Source organism: Genypterus blacodes, unplaced genomic scaffold (assembly GCF_046128005.1).
Source record: "Genypterus blacodes isolate CSIRO-AG114 ecotype Tasmania unplaced genomic scaffold, CSIRO-AGI_Gbla_v1 ptg000022l_1, whole genome shotgun sequence".
In the NCBI taxonomy this organism is placed as follows: Eukaryota; Metazoa; Chordata; class Actinopteri; order Ophidiiformes; family Ophidiidae; genus Genypterus; species Genypterus blacodes.
In genome coordinates, this window is record NW_027466835.1 from 4,865,656 (window position 1) to 4,883,532 (window position 17,877).

General features: G+C 45.8%; 1 protein-coding gene across 2 annotated transcripts in view; it reads left to right on the forward strand.

Annotated features, from left to right (window-relative positions):
• The window catches only part of slc38a12 (solute carrier family 38 member 12), a 42,707-nt gene that overhangs the window by 1,373 nt on the left and 23,457 nt on the right, over window positions 1–17,877 (forward strand). Inside the window, exons 3-8 of one of the 2 annotated variants that reach the window (XM_076143038.1) lie at window positions 333–454; window positions 1,665–1,746; window positions 3,807–3,903; window positions 4,055–4,138; window positions 10,704–10,803; window positions 11,605–11,695. In XM_076143038.1, the coding sequence (XP_075999153.1) occupies window positions 333–454; window positions 1,665–1,746; window positions 3,807–3,903; window positions 4,055–4,138; window positions 10,704–10,803; window positions 11,605–11,695 (576 nt within the window). The remainder of the gene's footprint in view (window positions 1–332; window positions 455–1,664; window positions 1,747–3,806; window positions 3,904–4,054; window positions 4,139–10,703; window positions 10,804–11,604; window positions 11,696–17,877) is intronic. The other variant, XM_076143039.1, reaches the window with a different exon arrangement.

The following is a 17,877-nucleotide window of genomic DNA, read 5'->3' on the forward strand; positions in this document are numbered from 1 at the left end:
AATGCTTTTTCCAGGAAGCCAGATCTTTGAATCATTTAAAGCACTCTGCCATTCGATAGGGGGAAGTGCTGCACAATTAGCCCAGTTGTCTTCCTCTCTATTGGGTGATTACACCTGTACCTGACTGTCACGTATTATCCAACCAGTGCAGTGACACACTCTGTAACATTATGTGTGCAGTTTAAATCTTTAAAGAAAACTTAGATGCAAAAAATATCCCAATCTCCAATCCAGCAGTGAAAGAAGAATAATGTAAAAACTCAAAATACAACAGAACACTTGAAACAGTATGAATAAGGTTTAATCGCCACGTTCTTGTCTGTGTTTCCCAGGTGGGGTTGGTGTATATGTTCAATCTGATTGTGGGAACTGGAGCTCTGACGATGCCCAAGGCCTTCGCTGAAGCCGGCTGGGTGGTCAGCTTAGCCCTCATTTCCTTTCTAGGGTTTATGAGGTGAGTGTGCTTCTATTCTAAGTCCGGTGTGTAGCAAACAAAGCTTTCAGCACTCTTTGACCGTATGTTTCCTATGTTTTGATTATGCATTTAGAAAGTGCACCTCTGAGAATGTGTTTGTCTTGTTCTAGGTCATCTTGGAGTAAATTTACAAGCATGTTCAAACTCTCATTAGACTGCAGTTAAGGCAATAAATAGATTGAGTTCAGACCCAGATCATGTGACTGTGAATGTACGCGCTCCCAGTTATGCATCTCGTCATGTGCATGAGGAGATCCTGTTGATTCGGCCCATCTTTGGTTTAGTTTGGTTTAAACGCGAAAACAGCAACAAAAGAAAACAACATAATATAACATAATAAAACATTCTTTAAATTAAAGATCCAGTGCGAAGACTGAAACACAAGTAGGCGTGCAGCTTCAACGGCGCTTTCTAAAAGGTTGGAATGTTCCGTTTTAAACTTGGATAACACCAAATAGTCCTGGGCTTATTTTACATTGTGGTCCTTGTTTTCTCTAGCTGTGAACACACACTGCAATTTGTTGTACCTCAAAGTTCTGCAGCCAAACTCCTCCAGTCTTTTGCCCCGGTGCAACACTTTTATGGGTTTAGGGTGTTAGGTTAGCAACACTCTGCCTGGTGTTCTAAACGAACCTGTCCTGTCGCCAACATGGATAAAAGCTTAATCAATCTGATCAATCAAGTGGGGCTGACTAGACTGCAACATCAGGTTTTCAAGAACACCATGACAGAGAGTTGTAGTTAACAAAGCGCAGATGTGGCGGAGACTTTGCTCAGTCAAAATGTTTTGGTCAGACTGATAAGCTTTTGTTGATTAACTGTTGAGAATGGAGCCACGGCTTTGATTGGGCTGTTGAATGAGCGGAACGTGAGAGGCATCAGTGGAGTGACTGTGTTCCATCAGTGTGCCATCAGTCCATGTTGTTGTTTGTTGTTTATGTAAGAGTTCATAAAGCATCAGGGCCTATTAGATAACACAAAGTGCTTCTCTACATGGTGCCGGTATCTAAGTGATGGTTTCATCCTTGAGAGGAGCAAATATCATTTCTTGCTGCTTTATTTTTTAACGTTTGCTGTAAATATCCTGGTATCGAGTTACAGGATGGAGGAAATATGAATCAGTCGTTGCAACGCCAGCATCATTAATGTTGAAGCTCGTTGATGATTGTTTGTTTCTGTTCCTCCCCAGCTACATGACCACCACCTTTGTGATCGAGGCGATGGCAGCAGCCAACGCTCAACTGCGCTGGAAGAGGAGAGAGCAGGAAGAGGTGAGGTCACACACACACACACACACACGCACACGCACACGCACGCCGCAGGAACTCTGTTAAACCAATACATCTATTATGATGGATGATGCACATGTAGAAACGAAGAAATGAACCTTGGTCTTAGTCAGTGGAGGTGTGTGTGTGTAATAGTGAAATACTGAACACCGCACAGGCATAAAAGTGGAACACCAGATCCATGATATTCATTGATTTTTAGAAGTAATAAGTAATGATCCCAGCCATGATCCATGTGTACAGAGAGACGGGCGTCACTTCGGGATTGAGATAACATCCAACTTTGTTATTATGGATTCATCCAGTTAAAACACAACGTAAACTGAGGGAGGTCACTCTGGCAGTCAGCATCACATATAATGCATCCTGCTGTAATAAATCTGGAGTGTTTACAGTGAAGATGGTTCTGTCTTTTAAGATTTAGCATACCTAACTTGCATTTACATCATTTTGCCACACTGAGTAGAGAGTGAGATGTGTGACTGCACCCACACCTTTATTCACTGTCCCCTCCCCCCTAGACATCAGGGGACTGAGACAATGTTAGTTTTTGATGAATTTAAGATAAGCTGAAGCCTTAAAGACCCTTTACAATCTCTATGTAAACTCACAACAACAGTTACAACTGTAACAACACACCCAAGAACAATGACGTAACACCAGAATACAACGTAAGTAATGGCTTCATTTTGAGACGTCCACTGATGTTAAAGCCCCCAGGCCGACGTCTGTGTCGTGTGCAACACTCTGGATGTCCGTTTGGCCTTACGCAGAGCTTGAGGGACTTGAGCAATGACAGTAGCTAATCCCCCTTTGAATCTCATCCCATTGCCCTGTGCATGGAACCTGGATCCCTGGTGTGAATCATGTTAAAGATTTGTGACGTCAAAGCACCAAGCGCTGACTGGAGGCGAGTCCATTTGCTTCCCCAGCCTAAGAGACGTTTCTGTGGAACGTGTCACCTTCAAAGCCCCAAACAGACACTTGGCTTTAACTGCACGTTTTTTAATTCAGAAAGCCGTCGTTGCTTTATTGCCGAACACTTGGGAGACTGTGCAACGTGTCTCCTTGCTGTAACAAATCCAATTTGGAGCTGTTAGCATCGCACTGCACTTGATTACCGAGGGAGGCAGCAGAGTCTTCAATCAGTTTTACTTCGGGGCTAAGAAAAAGACCATCTGCACTTTGAATGGATCGCCCTCGGCCTATTGTTTCTCTCCTTGCTTAATGCCTTTGGGTTTCCAGTCGAGGAGTTATGAGCTTAAGGACAATCGCCAAACTCACGGCGCTGATTCATAGCCGCTCCGCCGCGCTCAGCCTCTCCTCCCACGTAATCGAAAACAACGGAGGGAGGAAGCCGGATATGTTTTCCGCTGAATGCTTTTTATTTTCTGTCTGCTTGACTGAAGCGTATGAAAGAAAATCAAAGGCTTTGTTTTAGAAGTGATGCGTTGTCTAATGTTTTATGAGGAAGTGCCAGTAAAAGTTTATCAGGGGCAACGAGTGTGTGAATGCTCTGTTCAAGAAAAGGATGAACCACTGCGCTGGATTTGATGGCCAAACCAGTTGAGCTCTTTCTACTGTGACCCTTGACCTTGCCCCTCAGCCTTAACGCACGGATAAATGTGTTAACTCTCATGCCAATATGTCATTCCCTGCGGTGTTTGCTGATGTTCTCACAGATCCGCCAGCGCCCGTCAGTCATCGTCTCCTCTTCCCTCAGCCGCCGTGTCACTTTCTAATTCGGCGAGCGTGGCTGGCTGTTGACTATCATTGACAATTAGGCGAAATTAATCCACGCACAGTTTTGGAAATGAAAATCGATTGGGCGAGGTGCAATTTTTGGTGTGACCAGCGCGGCCCTCGAGTCCCCAGACGCTCTTCCCAGCTGTTAAACTATTTCCAGATGCTGCCATTTTCCGCAAACAAACACGTGTTAATAGCTTGTAAACGGATTGCTGTTTATACTGAGAATGAACCAGCTGCTGTTTGGAAAGTGGCCAATCATAACACGTCCTCACAGACTCCCATCATCCTCTCAGCAGGTCGATGATGGCGATTCCACCTCCGAGTATTCGGACGACGACGTTATGGGAAGCGGGCGAGCCGAGCCGGAGACCAAACCCATCCTGTCAGTCCGTGAGTGACGCTCTCTTCAGTATTGATGTTGTTAGAATAAAGATGGCGCACAGGAACCCTGTGCTCCACCCTCACCTGTACCACACAGTGTAGTTCTGAGGTAAATGACCTGGAAATCCCAACATTTTGTCTTCTTCTTATGTCTTCACAGAGAGATCAGCAGGGCACTCCGATCACTTCGACATTGTGGAGCGCATGGAGATGGGTCAGATGGCCTCCATGTTCTTCAACAAAGGTGATCCTCTCCTCGCCTTGAGCTTCCTCTCGCACTTCCCCGGCGCTCAAGTAATCGCCGTCGCCACATCGTTACCCGCGTGTGAGGTTTTGGAGCAGGTTGTGTGGGATTTTATATATCCAGTCCTCTTTCACAAAGCCGCCTCCCTAAAGAGATGTAATTATATCGGGATAGATTGCCTTTGGTTGTAATTACCTGTTTGAGACCCCATCAAGGTGGCTAATCTCCCCCGTGTGTGTGTGTGTGTGTGTGTGTGTGTGTGTGTGTGTGTGTGTGTGTGTGTGTGTGTGTGTGTGTGTGTGTGTGTGTGTGTGTGTGTGTGTGTGTGTGTGTGTGTGTGTGTGTGTGTGTGTGTGTGTGTGTGTGTGTGTGTGTGTGTGTGTGTGTGTGTGTGTGTGTGTGTGTGTGTGTGTGTGTGTGTGTGTGTGTGTGTGTCACACTTGTACAGACTTGTTAAGGCCTCTACCTGAGTGATATGGGAGTTAATGAACGCTCCACTAGCATGCGATGGCAAATTGAAAGCAGAATCGTGTTCACCTTGAAAAGCGACAACCTGACTGCTTTACATTACTTGGTCATATCCCTCACATTGCGCTGGCCTTGTCCACACCTCTTCCTCCTCCTCCTCCTCCTCCTCCTCCTCCTCCTCCTCCTCCTCCTCATCTGTTTGCATTACGCCAAAGACATCAGAGTGACTCAACAGTCTGCAGCATCCCCATTGTCGCAGGAATAAGGAACGACTAAAGGTCAAAGCTCTGACAGCATCATCTGTGCAGACACCAGCCGTACCCCCGTTGCCGCCTTTTGGACACTAGGTGGAGCACTTGGCACGCACACAGAGTGCAACACACGTTCCCGCCCACGCATGAAGTGGCTGGCGCGTGCCATCATGCAGGCTGCGCTCACGCTGTTAAAGTTGCAGTGCAGTGTGCTCCCTTCCTCTGCGCCCCGCTCTTTACCTTTCTCTTGTCATTCAGGACGACAGCCAATTACAGGTAAAGAGTTAAAGAAACGGTCCCACCTGATGACCTTTCCCACCGCGAGACAGATGGTGCAGATGAGGCATGTGGCAGTATTGATTGCTAGTGAGGAAATGAGTATTCTCCCCACTATCTCCACCTCTCTCTCTCTCTCTCTCTCTCTCTCTCTCTCTCTCCTTCTCCCCACGCTATGGGAGAGCTGCCGAGTGACTCTAATCACAAACCAATAAGATAAGCACAAGCCCGGGCGCGGCGGAAAGGTGAATTGTTCTGTTTATCTTGACGATACTGTCCCGCTCTTTTTCATCTCCGTATTAGATTTGTATTTCTGCAATCGCTGCGTACAGATAATGAAACGTAATGGGCGTAATTCAAGTCGGTGTGTACAGGTGAGCAGGTTAAGCAAAGCCCTTATTCTTTGTAATCTTTGAATAATAGCTCCTTTTATCCCCCTTGAATCTCTTCCTCAATGACTCCACTCTTCTCTGAGATTATTTTTTCACTGATTAATGCGTTGCCAGAATGTGCGGGTTGCTCAGTAAAGTCAAAAGGCTGCAGACCCGGTGCCACGTGAGAGCACGGATGGAAAACAATCCGGCAGACGCATTCAGCCGGCCGCTTGACTCGGACGACCTCTACCTGCTCCCGCTAATGATGCTTCATGTAAATACAAATGGGAGGAAACGCAGCGGACTCGATTCCCACCTCCGAGCGTCTGCTGCGAATCCTTTACTCTGCCTATTATTATTAAGTGTCTTAAGGTTTTAGATTTTTACACATCTAAGATAAGATCAAGCTAAGCATGCTTAGTTGGAATCGGAAGGGATTATGTGTACTGGAGACAGATGTGGAATTCTGATTCTCAGGGCTGGTTTGGACGCATGATCACAAAGCTTAGCCAAAGTTTGACCACTCTGCCTCCTCCTCCTCCTCCTCCTCCTCCTCCTCCTCCTTCCATCTCTCAAGACGGAAATCTACAACATGATGGGATGACATTTAACCAAAAGTCTATCTGTCCGTTGTTAACAAGCTACCGTCCCCTAGTTTCCACTTGATTCACGCTGACTAGCCCCGGGTGGCTTTTAATTAGCCGTTGTGAACCTACATGAACCAAATGAGCAACGAAGCAAACTTTACCCCGCCGTTACGGCTCGGAACACAACGTCAGGCCGTTACAAGGCGTCCCTCCCGCTGCTCTCAGAGAGCATTAGGCTTCCTCCTGGGCGGAAATTGACATGGCGGCAGTGTAGCAGGTTCAGAATAAGGCCACGGGTATCAGCCTGACCCGCGGCAACTGACAGGAATGTTGATGGAGACCGGCTTTATCTGCGGCGCTGTGGATAGGCGATCCTGTAACCTTCACATCCACGATTTCAAAGCTGATTAGAAGACGACTTTGGCATAACGTCAGAGAGGGAGAGAGAGAGGAGTAGAGGAATCGCTCCTCCATACATCAAGCGTCTTGTCGCAGCCTTTTTTTTTGGGGGGGGTTTAACGTGGCGGCTGTGCAAACGGCAAGAGCGTGTCGTCAACGTGAGCCGTCCCTCCCGTGACATGCACGGCACCATGGCGACGAATACTAATTGAATCGGCGGTGACTCGCACTTCTGTCTTTAATGAGAGCCAAACACGGGCCCATCCATTTTTAATACATCAGTGACTTTTACTTAAATGTCATACTTGTGGATTGAGAGTCGTGGCGAAATGAGAATGGGGAGCGGCGGTGCTACTCGGAAGATAAATGAACTTGTTTGCTTCGGTCCCGTCAGCCAATCATTTACCGTAAGCCGCCACCACGGTAGTTTCCCGACGTCAGCTCGGTAAAAGATGCACTTTAATTTCAGTGACCAGGCTATTACAGCTGACTGATCAATATCACAAGTTTGACTCTTAACAGTGGAGCGCCCTTTCTGAGAGCTTAATGTGCTTTTGTAAATTAAACCCGGAGTGAGAGCTGCAATGTTATAGCCAAGATGTTTTCACAGTGGAGGCATGTTGACATCTCTACAGCTGGACAAACAGCACCGTATGACCATTTCGAAGTACGCACTTCTGCGGTGAGGCCCAATTTAAACAAACCTGAGCGAGTTTGCAGTAAGAAGTGGCTCACACGTTTGGCGTCAACATGCACACATGTCTAATTTTGTCTGTACTGCCATTACAGAAAACTGCAGAGTAAAGACTAATTTCTGCTTGGGAAAAGGAGGCGAAAGCCCGACAGACGCGCGCAATCCTGCCGGCATGGGCGTTTTTGCCACACGTCTGACCCTCATCCCTCCTGCGCGCACGCATTTTTCATCCCATTGTCCGGGCGATCCCTCTGCACATTCGGCCACCTTTATTCCACACAATCTCCCTTCAAGCAGAGCGTCTGTGTTGTTTTTCTGCGCAGTCGGCACACTCTTTAGACAATTACTTAAGTCCGAGTGGTCACAAAAAGTGTGTGTGCGCGCTCAGATACCACCAGCACTTAGACAACACCAATGCCGATTACTGCTGTTTTGATCTGATGATGTGGTTACACGATGTTTGAAACGGTCTATTTGGAGAACAATGGATGCTTGAACTTGTATGCAAACAGGAGATTGTTGTGTTTTGATTAATCTAGCCTTCGTCCGTCTGTCAAATGCGTAGTTGTACAATTTGTGTGACTGCGTGCCAGCACTTCCCTCTCATGTTGTGGATTTCTGTTGTAGACCCAAATCATTCAAACCAGTTATTATGCATGGAGGAGGAGATTGAGCCGTCCGGAGTCGAGCGGAGATTGTTTATTCACAGGCTGCACCTTAAATTGGTCATTTCTGATGCAGCGCTGTCCTATTTAGCTACTTTAGAGACACTATTGGGGGTATTACTGCCTCCAGGGTTGGCTCAGTTTAGATTTAATTTGTGAATATCTGGACTGTGATTTTGTCAAAATGGCGGTGTGACGCCCCCACGAGGAGCTGCTCTGGGGTAGAATATAAAAAAGGAGGTGGGGGGTTCAGGAGGTGCTGTTCATCTTTTTTGTTTTGCATTTGTGAGCGCGAAACTGTCATTTCACTTTTTCAGCAAGTGGTCCGACCCCTGCTTTGGTGTTACAAGACAGAAGAAGAAGGTTTGTCTGAGTATAGGCTAAAGGTTGAAAGCCCTGAAGTCAGTACATGACAGAGGTCATACACTGACCTCTGTCATGTTCAGCCCATGGTGAGGGGCTGAACACATTTGCATTTCACTGAGGACAAAAACTATAAATATAGAATTTGTTTGGATTAGTGCTTAATAAAACATTACCCTGTAGTGACGGTGACAAATTACGCTGCGGTCTAATTGACCAGTTATGGCCTTTAAATGTTACTGTAACATAAATCAACTGTATAGTTATTCTGTAAATGCACTCGGGTTTCGTAATTCTTCTTCTTCACAAAGAGCTTCGGTGACACTTTAAGTAATAGTCCAGGAAGATAGATTAGTGATGGAGCTCGCCGTTAAATGTGATGGAATTAGAACAAATACCTGCTTGCGTTGAGCAGCTGTCGAGGCCGCTGTCAGTCAGGAGCAGCGTGTTGATGGATGCCAACGTGTTTCACAGCAACATGAAAGTCCGGACTCCAATGTGAGGAGCCATTTTGCCCCGTTTCAGCCTGTGGCTTTGGGTAATTTGGAAACATTAGTTACAGTGCTGTGAAAGCTCGTATCCTTTCGGTCATGCACAGTTCCCGCCCCGCTATCGCTAACTGACAGCGGGGAAGCAGAGCGCGGCCTATTTCTCCTATCTGCCACGCAGACACTGACATGTCTGTGTGCAGCTCGTGGCGCGCAGAGGGATTTGTTTCTTCAGCTGATGATGCGGTACAGGAAGCATCCTCCCAACTTCAAAGCACACACCTGCACATCCATCACTCTGCTTACGTCTACAGACTGTATAATCCTACACAGCAGGAAATACATGGACTCAAAAATCCATTTTCTTACTTCTTACTCATTGTTTTCTTGCAGTGATGGGGCCAACGGAAAGGAGCTCATCTTTTTCGGCCCTTTCAAATGTGGCGCCGCACACATATGAAGCAGAATGCAGGACAAGGCATCTTTTTACCGATGTTTCATGAGACATATCGGTCTACATTTTCTTTTTGAGCCTATATGGAAGAGCACCCCTTTGTCGGATACGTTGATGAATGGCTTGAGGATTCTAAGGGCCTGTGTGATGGTAGCAGTGTGTTGGCCTGTATGCTTATGTCTCTTTCTGATTGTCCCCTTGGAAAAAAGGCTCTAGAATGATTCTGTGTAATGGCTGTAACTCCTCTAGGGCAAATAATAATGAGGCTTCAGTATGCAAATGATGCCGTCTCGCCCAGAGAGAGTCATATCCAAGATTCACTGCCGTCCCCTGTGGCTCAAAGTGATGTTTGATGGGGGAAGAATGAAATGTTTAGCTCTGGAGCAGGCTGATGGTGTTCAGGTGGATTCAGGTCTTTTTCCAGATCAGAGTTTGCAGCATTCACACATAGTGCAGCAGGAGACTGACTCTTAGGCACCTGGACATGCTGGCAAAGGCTCGAAGACGTTTCACCTCTCATCTAAGATTCACTTGACTGAGAACCTTCATAGACAACTGAATGAACCAGTTTAGTCACGGTCTAAATGGTTTGTTGTTGTCTGAAAGCAGCGTCTCTGTCCCATCCCTCCAGTCCAGTCCCACAGACTTTGCCGAGCTGCACTGAAGCTTTCCTGGCTGCTTGTGTCGAGCCCAAACATTACACAGGTAATTTATTGTTGTGGTTTTTCCATTCATTTGTCACTCGGCTGTTTATCGGGCTGCCAGTGCTTTTATGTTTTCTTTGTCTAATTCACCTTAATTGAACAGTTTGACAGGCAGCAGGAGGAGGCCACCCACCGCTCTTAACTCATATCTGAATCAGTTTAGCCTGTCAAGCTGTAACTCTAGCTGGCTTTTTTTTTTTTTTTTTTCTTCATAATGGACCGGATGCTCTAATTTCCTTGGCAGTAATGAATTAGCTGAGGGGTCCAGTTGGACGGTTGAACCCCCCTCTGAGACTTCAAGTGCTTGATGGATGTGCGGTGCAATGTGACGATCTGTTGGCTGCCGAGAGCGCTCCGTCTTGGCTTGGGCGAGGCCGCTCAGACATGCGTCCCCGCCGGGTGTTTGCACAAGGAGGGAAGGCCAAGTGCTTGTTTGTGTGGAGAGCAAATGCTAACAAAGATCCTTTCTAACCCTCCATTGATTACTTTTTAAATTATGACAATTAATAAGTTTTCATTGGGGGAAATGAGATGTGATGATGCTGCCCAGACTGCTCTCCCACCCAGGGAAGAGATGAAGGGATGTAATGAGTGGCGAGTTGCGGTGTGGAGGAGATTGACTTTCTGTAGACTTTCCAACCCTAGCGGTTAAGTTTGACGTGCGGCGTCCATCGACCATATTTCATAATCAAGCGTTTGGACAGCTGTTAAAGATGAGAAATGCTGCTTGTCAACGTTCGGCCTCGCGCTACCTGGCTGAAGGTACCGAACTCCTTCACCTGGAAAACTTTGAGAATTTCCGACTCAACCACGTCTCTGTGTTTTCCCATGTTGCCTTTCAGTCGGCGTGAACATGTTCTACATCTGCATCATCGTCTATCTCTACGGCGACCTGGCCATCTACGCAGCAGCTGTGCCCATATCACTGGTGGAGGTTGCCTGGTAAGAACGTCCCATTTTGATTGCATTCATTCACGTTTTTTTTATTATGGAGTTAAATGATGGTGGTGTGGGGTTTTATTATAGACGTCCTCATGCGGGAAGTTTTGCTGCATTCCATTTTGGCAGAACAAAGCACTATTGCAGCATTGTCACCTTATGAGCTCAGAAGAAATGCCAATAAAAGCTGGGCAGACAGAAGCTTTAAGGCCCTCTGACCTCTTGCCTCTCCTGGCATTTGAGTATGTTGGACTTGCTTCCAGGCAGATTTTTATTGAAGTCGGTTTGCCAGCAGGGGGGTGAATAAAGCCTAATATTGTTACAGACTCGTCCCCACGGAGTCCAGGCGACAGATATGGCCATTTCCTTTTTTAGAGTTGTTTTACAGTGATGATTTCAGGCCTTGTAAAAGAGACGGGGGATGACAGGGCAAATCATCGATCCAAGGTTTTCAGTTTTGTCTGTTCCATTTTACAGACCTCTAAACCATATTTGTAATTTGGACAGCTACAACTAGAATTGGAAGAGGAGACAAGCTAGCAACGAGTCACTGAGGAAAAGGTCTGAGCAATCATCGGAGAACAATCAAAGTTTTAGCTTTCACTTAAACTGGTGGACACTTAAATGGAATTCAGCTTTTAAGGCTTCATCGTCTCAGTGGAACATTAAATGTTTCCTTCCTCACTCCGTCAGGGTTTATCCGGCTCACACTTTGTTTTTCCATATCCCATAAGAATCTAAATCAAAGGAGTTGGAACAGGGTGGAATTAAAGTGAGTTTGTCTGTTTTGTGTGTTCGTTTCAGCGGAAATCACTCGTGCAGCGAAGTGAAGTACAACGACACGGATGCGTGCTGGGGCCCCGTCACCAGGAAAGACGCCTACAGGGTGTTTCTGGTAAGTGCTGAGTCTTCTTCGCACCTCTTTGGAGCGCCCTCCTTCCTGCACTGTCGTCCCTAAGGGGGAATGTAAATGCACTTTTATTCGCACAGGGACTCTCTCCCCTCTCTTATGTCTTCCGTTGTGCTACGTCGATGTACCGTTTTGTTTCCTGATTAGCCTCGCTGCAATTTTGCGCACGTAATTCCCTCCACGCCGCACATCCTGGCTGAACAAGAAACAAACTCCGCTCCGCTGTCAGATCCCAGCTCTGAATCCCTCTCTGGCATTAACTTCCCCCGACGTCGTGCTTCAGCAACCCACAGAGTGTGTGTGCTTGAGTGTGTGTGCCCTTGAAGTCTGAAGTGAACCCGACTCTGGTTTTCACTTTAGCTTTAACTTTGCACGGCGACAATGATAGATGTGCTAATCTCCTCCTGTACGTAACCTCGGCTTCCCTCTTCCACACTTTGTTTCTGTATATAAAGTCTCTAAATAATTTTCCCATAAACGAAGCTCTTTTCTTGTTTACTCATGACCTCTAAGGGGAAATGGACAGGTGACATTTTTACTGAGAACTAAACTGCATTGGACATTGAAGCATTTCATGCACACGCTCTTTCCTCTTGTGTTCCACTTATATTCTCTATGGAAAGTCGAGGCACTGCTGAGTCACAGGACACGCGATCCGTTGACTTGTGGTTGTTTTCTACAGAAGTGACACGGCCGCTGTAAACCAGAATGAACCTGATGTCAAACTAATCCCTGTCTCTCCTCTGCAGAGCTTCTTGTCTTTGCCTCTCGGGTTCGTCGTCGTTTCTCTCAAAGGGTAAAAGGGTGCGCCTGTTTTTTTTACTGTCCATTAACTTCCCCGAAAGCAAGATAGGAAGGGACATTTTACAGCTCCTACGGGTTAAATTGCCTTTTCTCATTTACAATTTGGCTCAACTTTCGGCTTTGGGATGTTTTATCTTTGGTTTCGGTTTCAATCTCTTCTTTTCATATACATCAGCTTTTTTAATTCCCAAAATGTAATTAGGCTTTTGTCCTGGCTTTTGTCCTGGTCAAGCAATCTGAATTAAAATAAGCATAGCATAGAGTGGGCAGAGCCGCCTCCTCCTCCTCTTCCTCCTCCTCGTCTTTGCTCCCTTTGTCTGAGGCGTCACGGGGTCAAAGGCTCAGGCCTCCAGATACTCCCCAGACTCTGAAAGATGAGTCTAAATAATTGACTTGGTGTTCTCAGCCAGCAGCTCTTATCAGTCTGGTGGAGAGAGCCATGGAACCTGCCCCGCCTACCGTCCACCCGAATAACTTCTTCTCGTCTGCTCCAAGTGTCACATTGTGAGCCAAGGTGACCTCCCACAGCCCCCAAAACCACTGTCCATCCCTCTCACAGACCTTTGCTACTCAGAGTCTACACAGAGTTCCTGCCAGGTCGCTGTGGTGAAGTCATGCTCAAAATTGCTGGCTGGAAAATAGACTTTGTTGATCTATACTGTATATTTCTGACCTTTTTGATATTGCGCTGCCTGAATGTCAGAGCTGGAGATGCCCGCCTCTGCGTTATGTGTTTAGCCAATATTAATGAACAATATTGGCTACGAAGGCAGAGCTCATCTTGTTCTAATATTGTATATATGCCGGGAAAAAACTCTTTAATGTTTGACTTTACATCTGGAGGGACTTTGTATATGCTAGCATAGTACAATTATAATAATAATAATACTCCTAATCTAATACATCTACTTATGTAAATGTCATTTATCCAAAACAAGCAGAAAGACAGCTGATTCAGTTAGTAAAAGTCATTCTATGGTAACTTCCAAGCCCGTATTCACCAAGTCCTGGACATTAAATGTTAATTCTGTTTTATACCATATTTATTGATTTTTATTCACTTGCCTTTGTTCCGTCTTGTCCATCCAGATACATAATGGTAGATTATAGGTTTCACGCATCAATATCCACCGTGTATTAACAACTTTGGAGGGGATTTTGTGTTGGCAGAAGAAAGAAAAGTTTCTGGTCTAACTAACTCTTGGGACGTCACAGAGGTCAGGTCACCAGATTTTTTCCTTTTCAGCCACAAATGAATTTATTTCACTTCCTCCTGTTGTTTTCACACAGTGAAGAGTTCAAGAAGCTGAGCTCAATGTGTAAAATTGGCAGAGTTTCCTTTAAGTGTTGTTTTCTGCCAATGTGGTCAAACTTAGACACAAGAGACTTCAGACGTGTTCATCTTAAGCTGTGCGGTGGTAGGGGAGCTACTCTGTTGAGACTTTGGGGGATCGCTGGGGGCGACGCCTCTCACATTAGTGCAGGCTTAACATCTTTAGATTTAAGAGAATGAAGAGATGAGCGTTTCGAGAGATATCTGTCTGTGGCTGATAGGTGGATACATGGTACAGTGAGAGGAGGAGACGGTGAAACGTGAGGATGATGTCAGAATGAATCAGAGAGGGCGAGGTTGTGTTTTGATGGATTTCCTATGTGTGTGTCCTGCAAAATAAATTGTTTGCAAAAGTATTAAAGCGTTCCTCTAACTCTCTCCCCATAGGACTCCTGCAATAACACTCTTTGTAACCATTGTTGTGAATATTTTTCTGCCCCGTCGGCTCCGGCTTTAAGAAACGCCACCGCCAAGTTGACAAAAGCAGCTTCCCACCAGCTAAGCTCCTCGTCTTTGACCTTATTTGATGGCGTCCCTTTTGTCTGGACATTAGCTCTCTAAATATCACACCTGAATCTTTTCACCAGCTTTGGCAGGTTTCTTCCAGATGGTTGCTCTGCAGCGATTTTGGCGCTTTGTTGCGAGCGGACAACAGATTGTGGGGTATTTTTAGGCGGGAGAACAGCTGTCTGGGTACAGATGACTAGACCTGTTCCAGCAGCACTCCTGATAGACACAGGGCAATAAGCAGCCATGAGGAAAGGTGAGAAAAACCTTCAGCTTGAAAACTTGCTGAAGTTTATTATTAAATACACGACAATTCTAGCTCTCCATCAAATACTTGAGCTTAAACCAGTGTTTTTATTTAGCCTGTTGCTTCCAGTGTTTTGCCTCCGACAGGTTTCCCAAACCTTATTTCTCACTTGTACCAATAGAAGACATCATTTAGATTCAGGTAGAAGGCTCAGATCAACATGGTGTCATCCTGATACATCTTCATCGTCTCTCAAAGCTGATTACAAACTAATGCAGCTGTGATTTAGATATTGTAATTCACATTAACGTCTCATTAGCCATTGTTGTTTTCATGAAGACCTCAGTGCTGAGTTTACAGAGACTGATTACTCCTTCATCATAGACTGAATCAGCATTGACACTACGGGTCAGCAGTATCAGCTGAGGAGATGTCACAGCCGCCATTTTCTTCATCCTAGCCTCTTAAGAAGATCGATTGACCGCGATTTGCTCCCCTGCTGATAGATTCTCTTTATCAGTGGCCAGGTGGACAGAGGTCCCTCTCTGTTACAGTTAAGAGCTTTCCTTCCCATGTACACGGCACAATGACCGTAGTTGAAGGGGGGCTGTCGAAGACGCTGGGTGACGCTAATGGAGGTCAATGCATAATAGACCACACACGGCGGATTCTGGCCTTTACACAGCTCTGATTGAAAAGATTAAGCTCTCAGAGTGGCAGAGCAGCAGTGGGGTCCTTCAGGGTTTTGTGTGGCTTTAACAGATTCCTGAGACCTCAATTTAAACTGCCCATGTTCTTGATTATCCCCCGCTAACTTTCCTTTGTGAGTTCCCATTGAAACGCTTCAGGGACTTCCGTCACTGTGACTGCCCGAGCCGCGGCGGCTGTACTTTGCCCACCGCCATTTAAATGGCTGATTTATGGCTCTCTCAGTATGGGGAAAGTGACAGAAGATCAATGCAGTGTATTGGCTCAAAAGCACTTTTTTGCTTACCGTGCTTCTCCATGCAGATATTTCAATTACGCCGCGTTCCTATTAAGCCGCCGTGTATTACATTACTGTTGCATGAATCGAAAGACGTGGAACGTTGTTAACTCAAGGTGCAGGCACAAAGTTGGCGTCTGTCCTCTAAGAACTCAGAAGTGACCGACCCCTGCTACTTTTCTCACTTCTGGACTGATTAATTAACTTTTTAATAAATGATTCGCACAAAGACGAATTTCAGTGACCTGTGAATGTCTACTGCCATATTTTTACTCTGGAGATTTTGCTCTTAAAGTCTCACGTATGTATGGAGAGTTTGTTTACTTCTAAGCGGAAAAAAATGAGAGAACGTGGAACTTACAGCCTTTAAATGAATATGAAGGTTTGTCTCATCTGTCATCTTCTATTTACTGCATAATCATCTGTGTGTTTGTGTGTGTGTGTGTGTGTGTGTATAGTGAATAAGTTTGTCTAGTTTGTTGGATAAATCAAGTGTGTTTACTTGGATTGAGTCATTTGCGATTAGTATTAACCTCAAAGTAAAGGAGAGAACGGTTGCAGTCTGGGCGATGATGATGAGGCTGATGATGATGATGATGAGCCCCATATGTGACCACACTTTTGCAGGCGTCTTTTTTTGTAATTTGAATGCTGTAAACTTGTGTTAAAGCAGTATTTTAGTGAGTAATTCCCCATTTAAATACCAAAGTGTCACATCATCGTTATTTGCTGATCTTAGTCGTAGTTCTCAGCGGGGGAGCAAGATCTTCATCACTCACGCTGCAGACCTACCACGCAGCTACAGCAGGCAGGAGAGACGGTGCTGCCTGTAAGCGAATTTGCCAGTCAGGGCCCGAGCAGCGGGGAGATGACAGTGCAGATGGTTTCGCAGAGATTATCGCAACAGGAAGAAGTGTTTGAGCTGGGAGCCACACGAGGGGAGTCCACTCCACACAACAGCAGGAAGCTGTATCAAAGCAGCAGATCAGGGCGGGGAGGAAGCGCAGGATACAGTGACTGGAGATTAGGGAGCAGATGTCAAGGGGACGTGGAGGTCATGCAGGAATAAGTGATGGGCCTGGTGGATTTCCTTTGTTTCTTATAAATGAGATAAATAGGAGCAATAGATTGTCGGCGTCGGCGTCTTCCAGTCAGATAAATGGGGCGATGCATTCTTAGGAGTGTTTTGTGTTAGATAAAGTGCGCTCATTCCTCACGCCCCTAATGAAACGGCTTTTTCTCACTGAATATTTGAGATCATATCACTTTTTCTTCTGTTGGTCGAAGGGCGTTGTGTAACATTTTCTCATTATCCCCTGCAAAGAGGCAGATGGATGTGTGTGTGTGTGTGTGTGTGTGTGTGGCAAAAATACACTCCACGATGCGTTTCGACATCTGCCGTGGCAGAATGTGAGGGCAAACTGTTAGTGACTTCCTAAAATGGCATATGATTGATATCTTTTCTCAGCATTGTTGTCATTACGTGGTGCTTCCCTTTGTCTCAGTGCGCTGTGGCGTGGAGGATCAGTGGGGCCTTAGAAAGAAGGTCATATGTGTGAATCCTCTGCTCCTCCTGGCTGATCTCATAATCTCACTTCATCTGCATGAGGTTCCTCTGGGTGCTTCTTCAATATGTTTACATGCGCGGTAAACCTTTGATTATTCCTCAGTTAAGCCAGGAAACTGATGCTTTTTCATTTCTGTTCAACACAATACATCTAAAATTACAGACCTAGATTAAGTGATAGTAAATTGATTTATTCAGCCTTATAGGTAGTCATAGTACTCTGCTTGCATTTCCTCAATGCAACCCGAATATTCAGAGCAGAAGAAGTGTCACTGTACAGCTTCAGCCATGTGATTATGTAAAGTTTGAATATTACTAAATGACACAGAAGTTGCTTGAATGGACGACAAACAAAATCTTCTCTGTTCCCTTTATGCTTTAAGCCTCCATCGTCAGGGATTGAACTCTATATGCCGAGTATAATGCTGGTTATCTTGCACAAGGCCATTCCGTAACATTGAAATGGTCTCCCTCTATGGGTGAAGGCAAATGAACGTGATTCCCATGAAATGACCAGCCAGCCATGCCCAGGTTTAAAATGCCGACAGGTGAACAATGGCCATCTAGATTCCGAGCCAGGTTCACCTTGAGCTCTTTACGTCTGTGGCCGTCTTTTTGTGTGTTTGTACACTGTGGGGGCCGACGGTCACTGCGGTCTCTGCCTGAATTGATTAGGTAGTTAGGTCATGGTGCGCTGTTGTAGCTCCTTAGGGAGCAGCCGCTT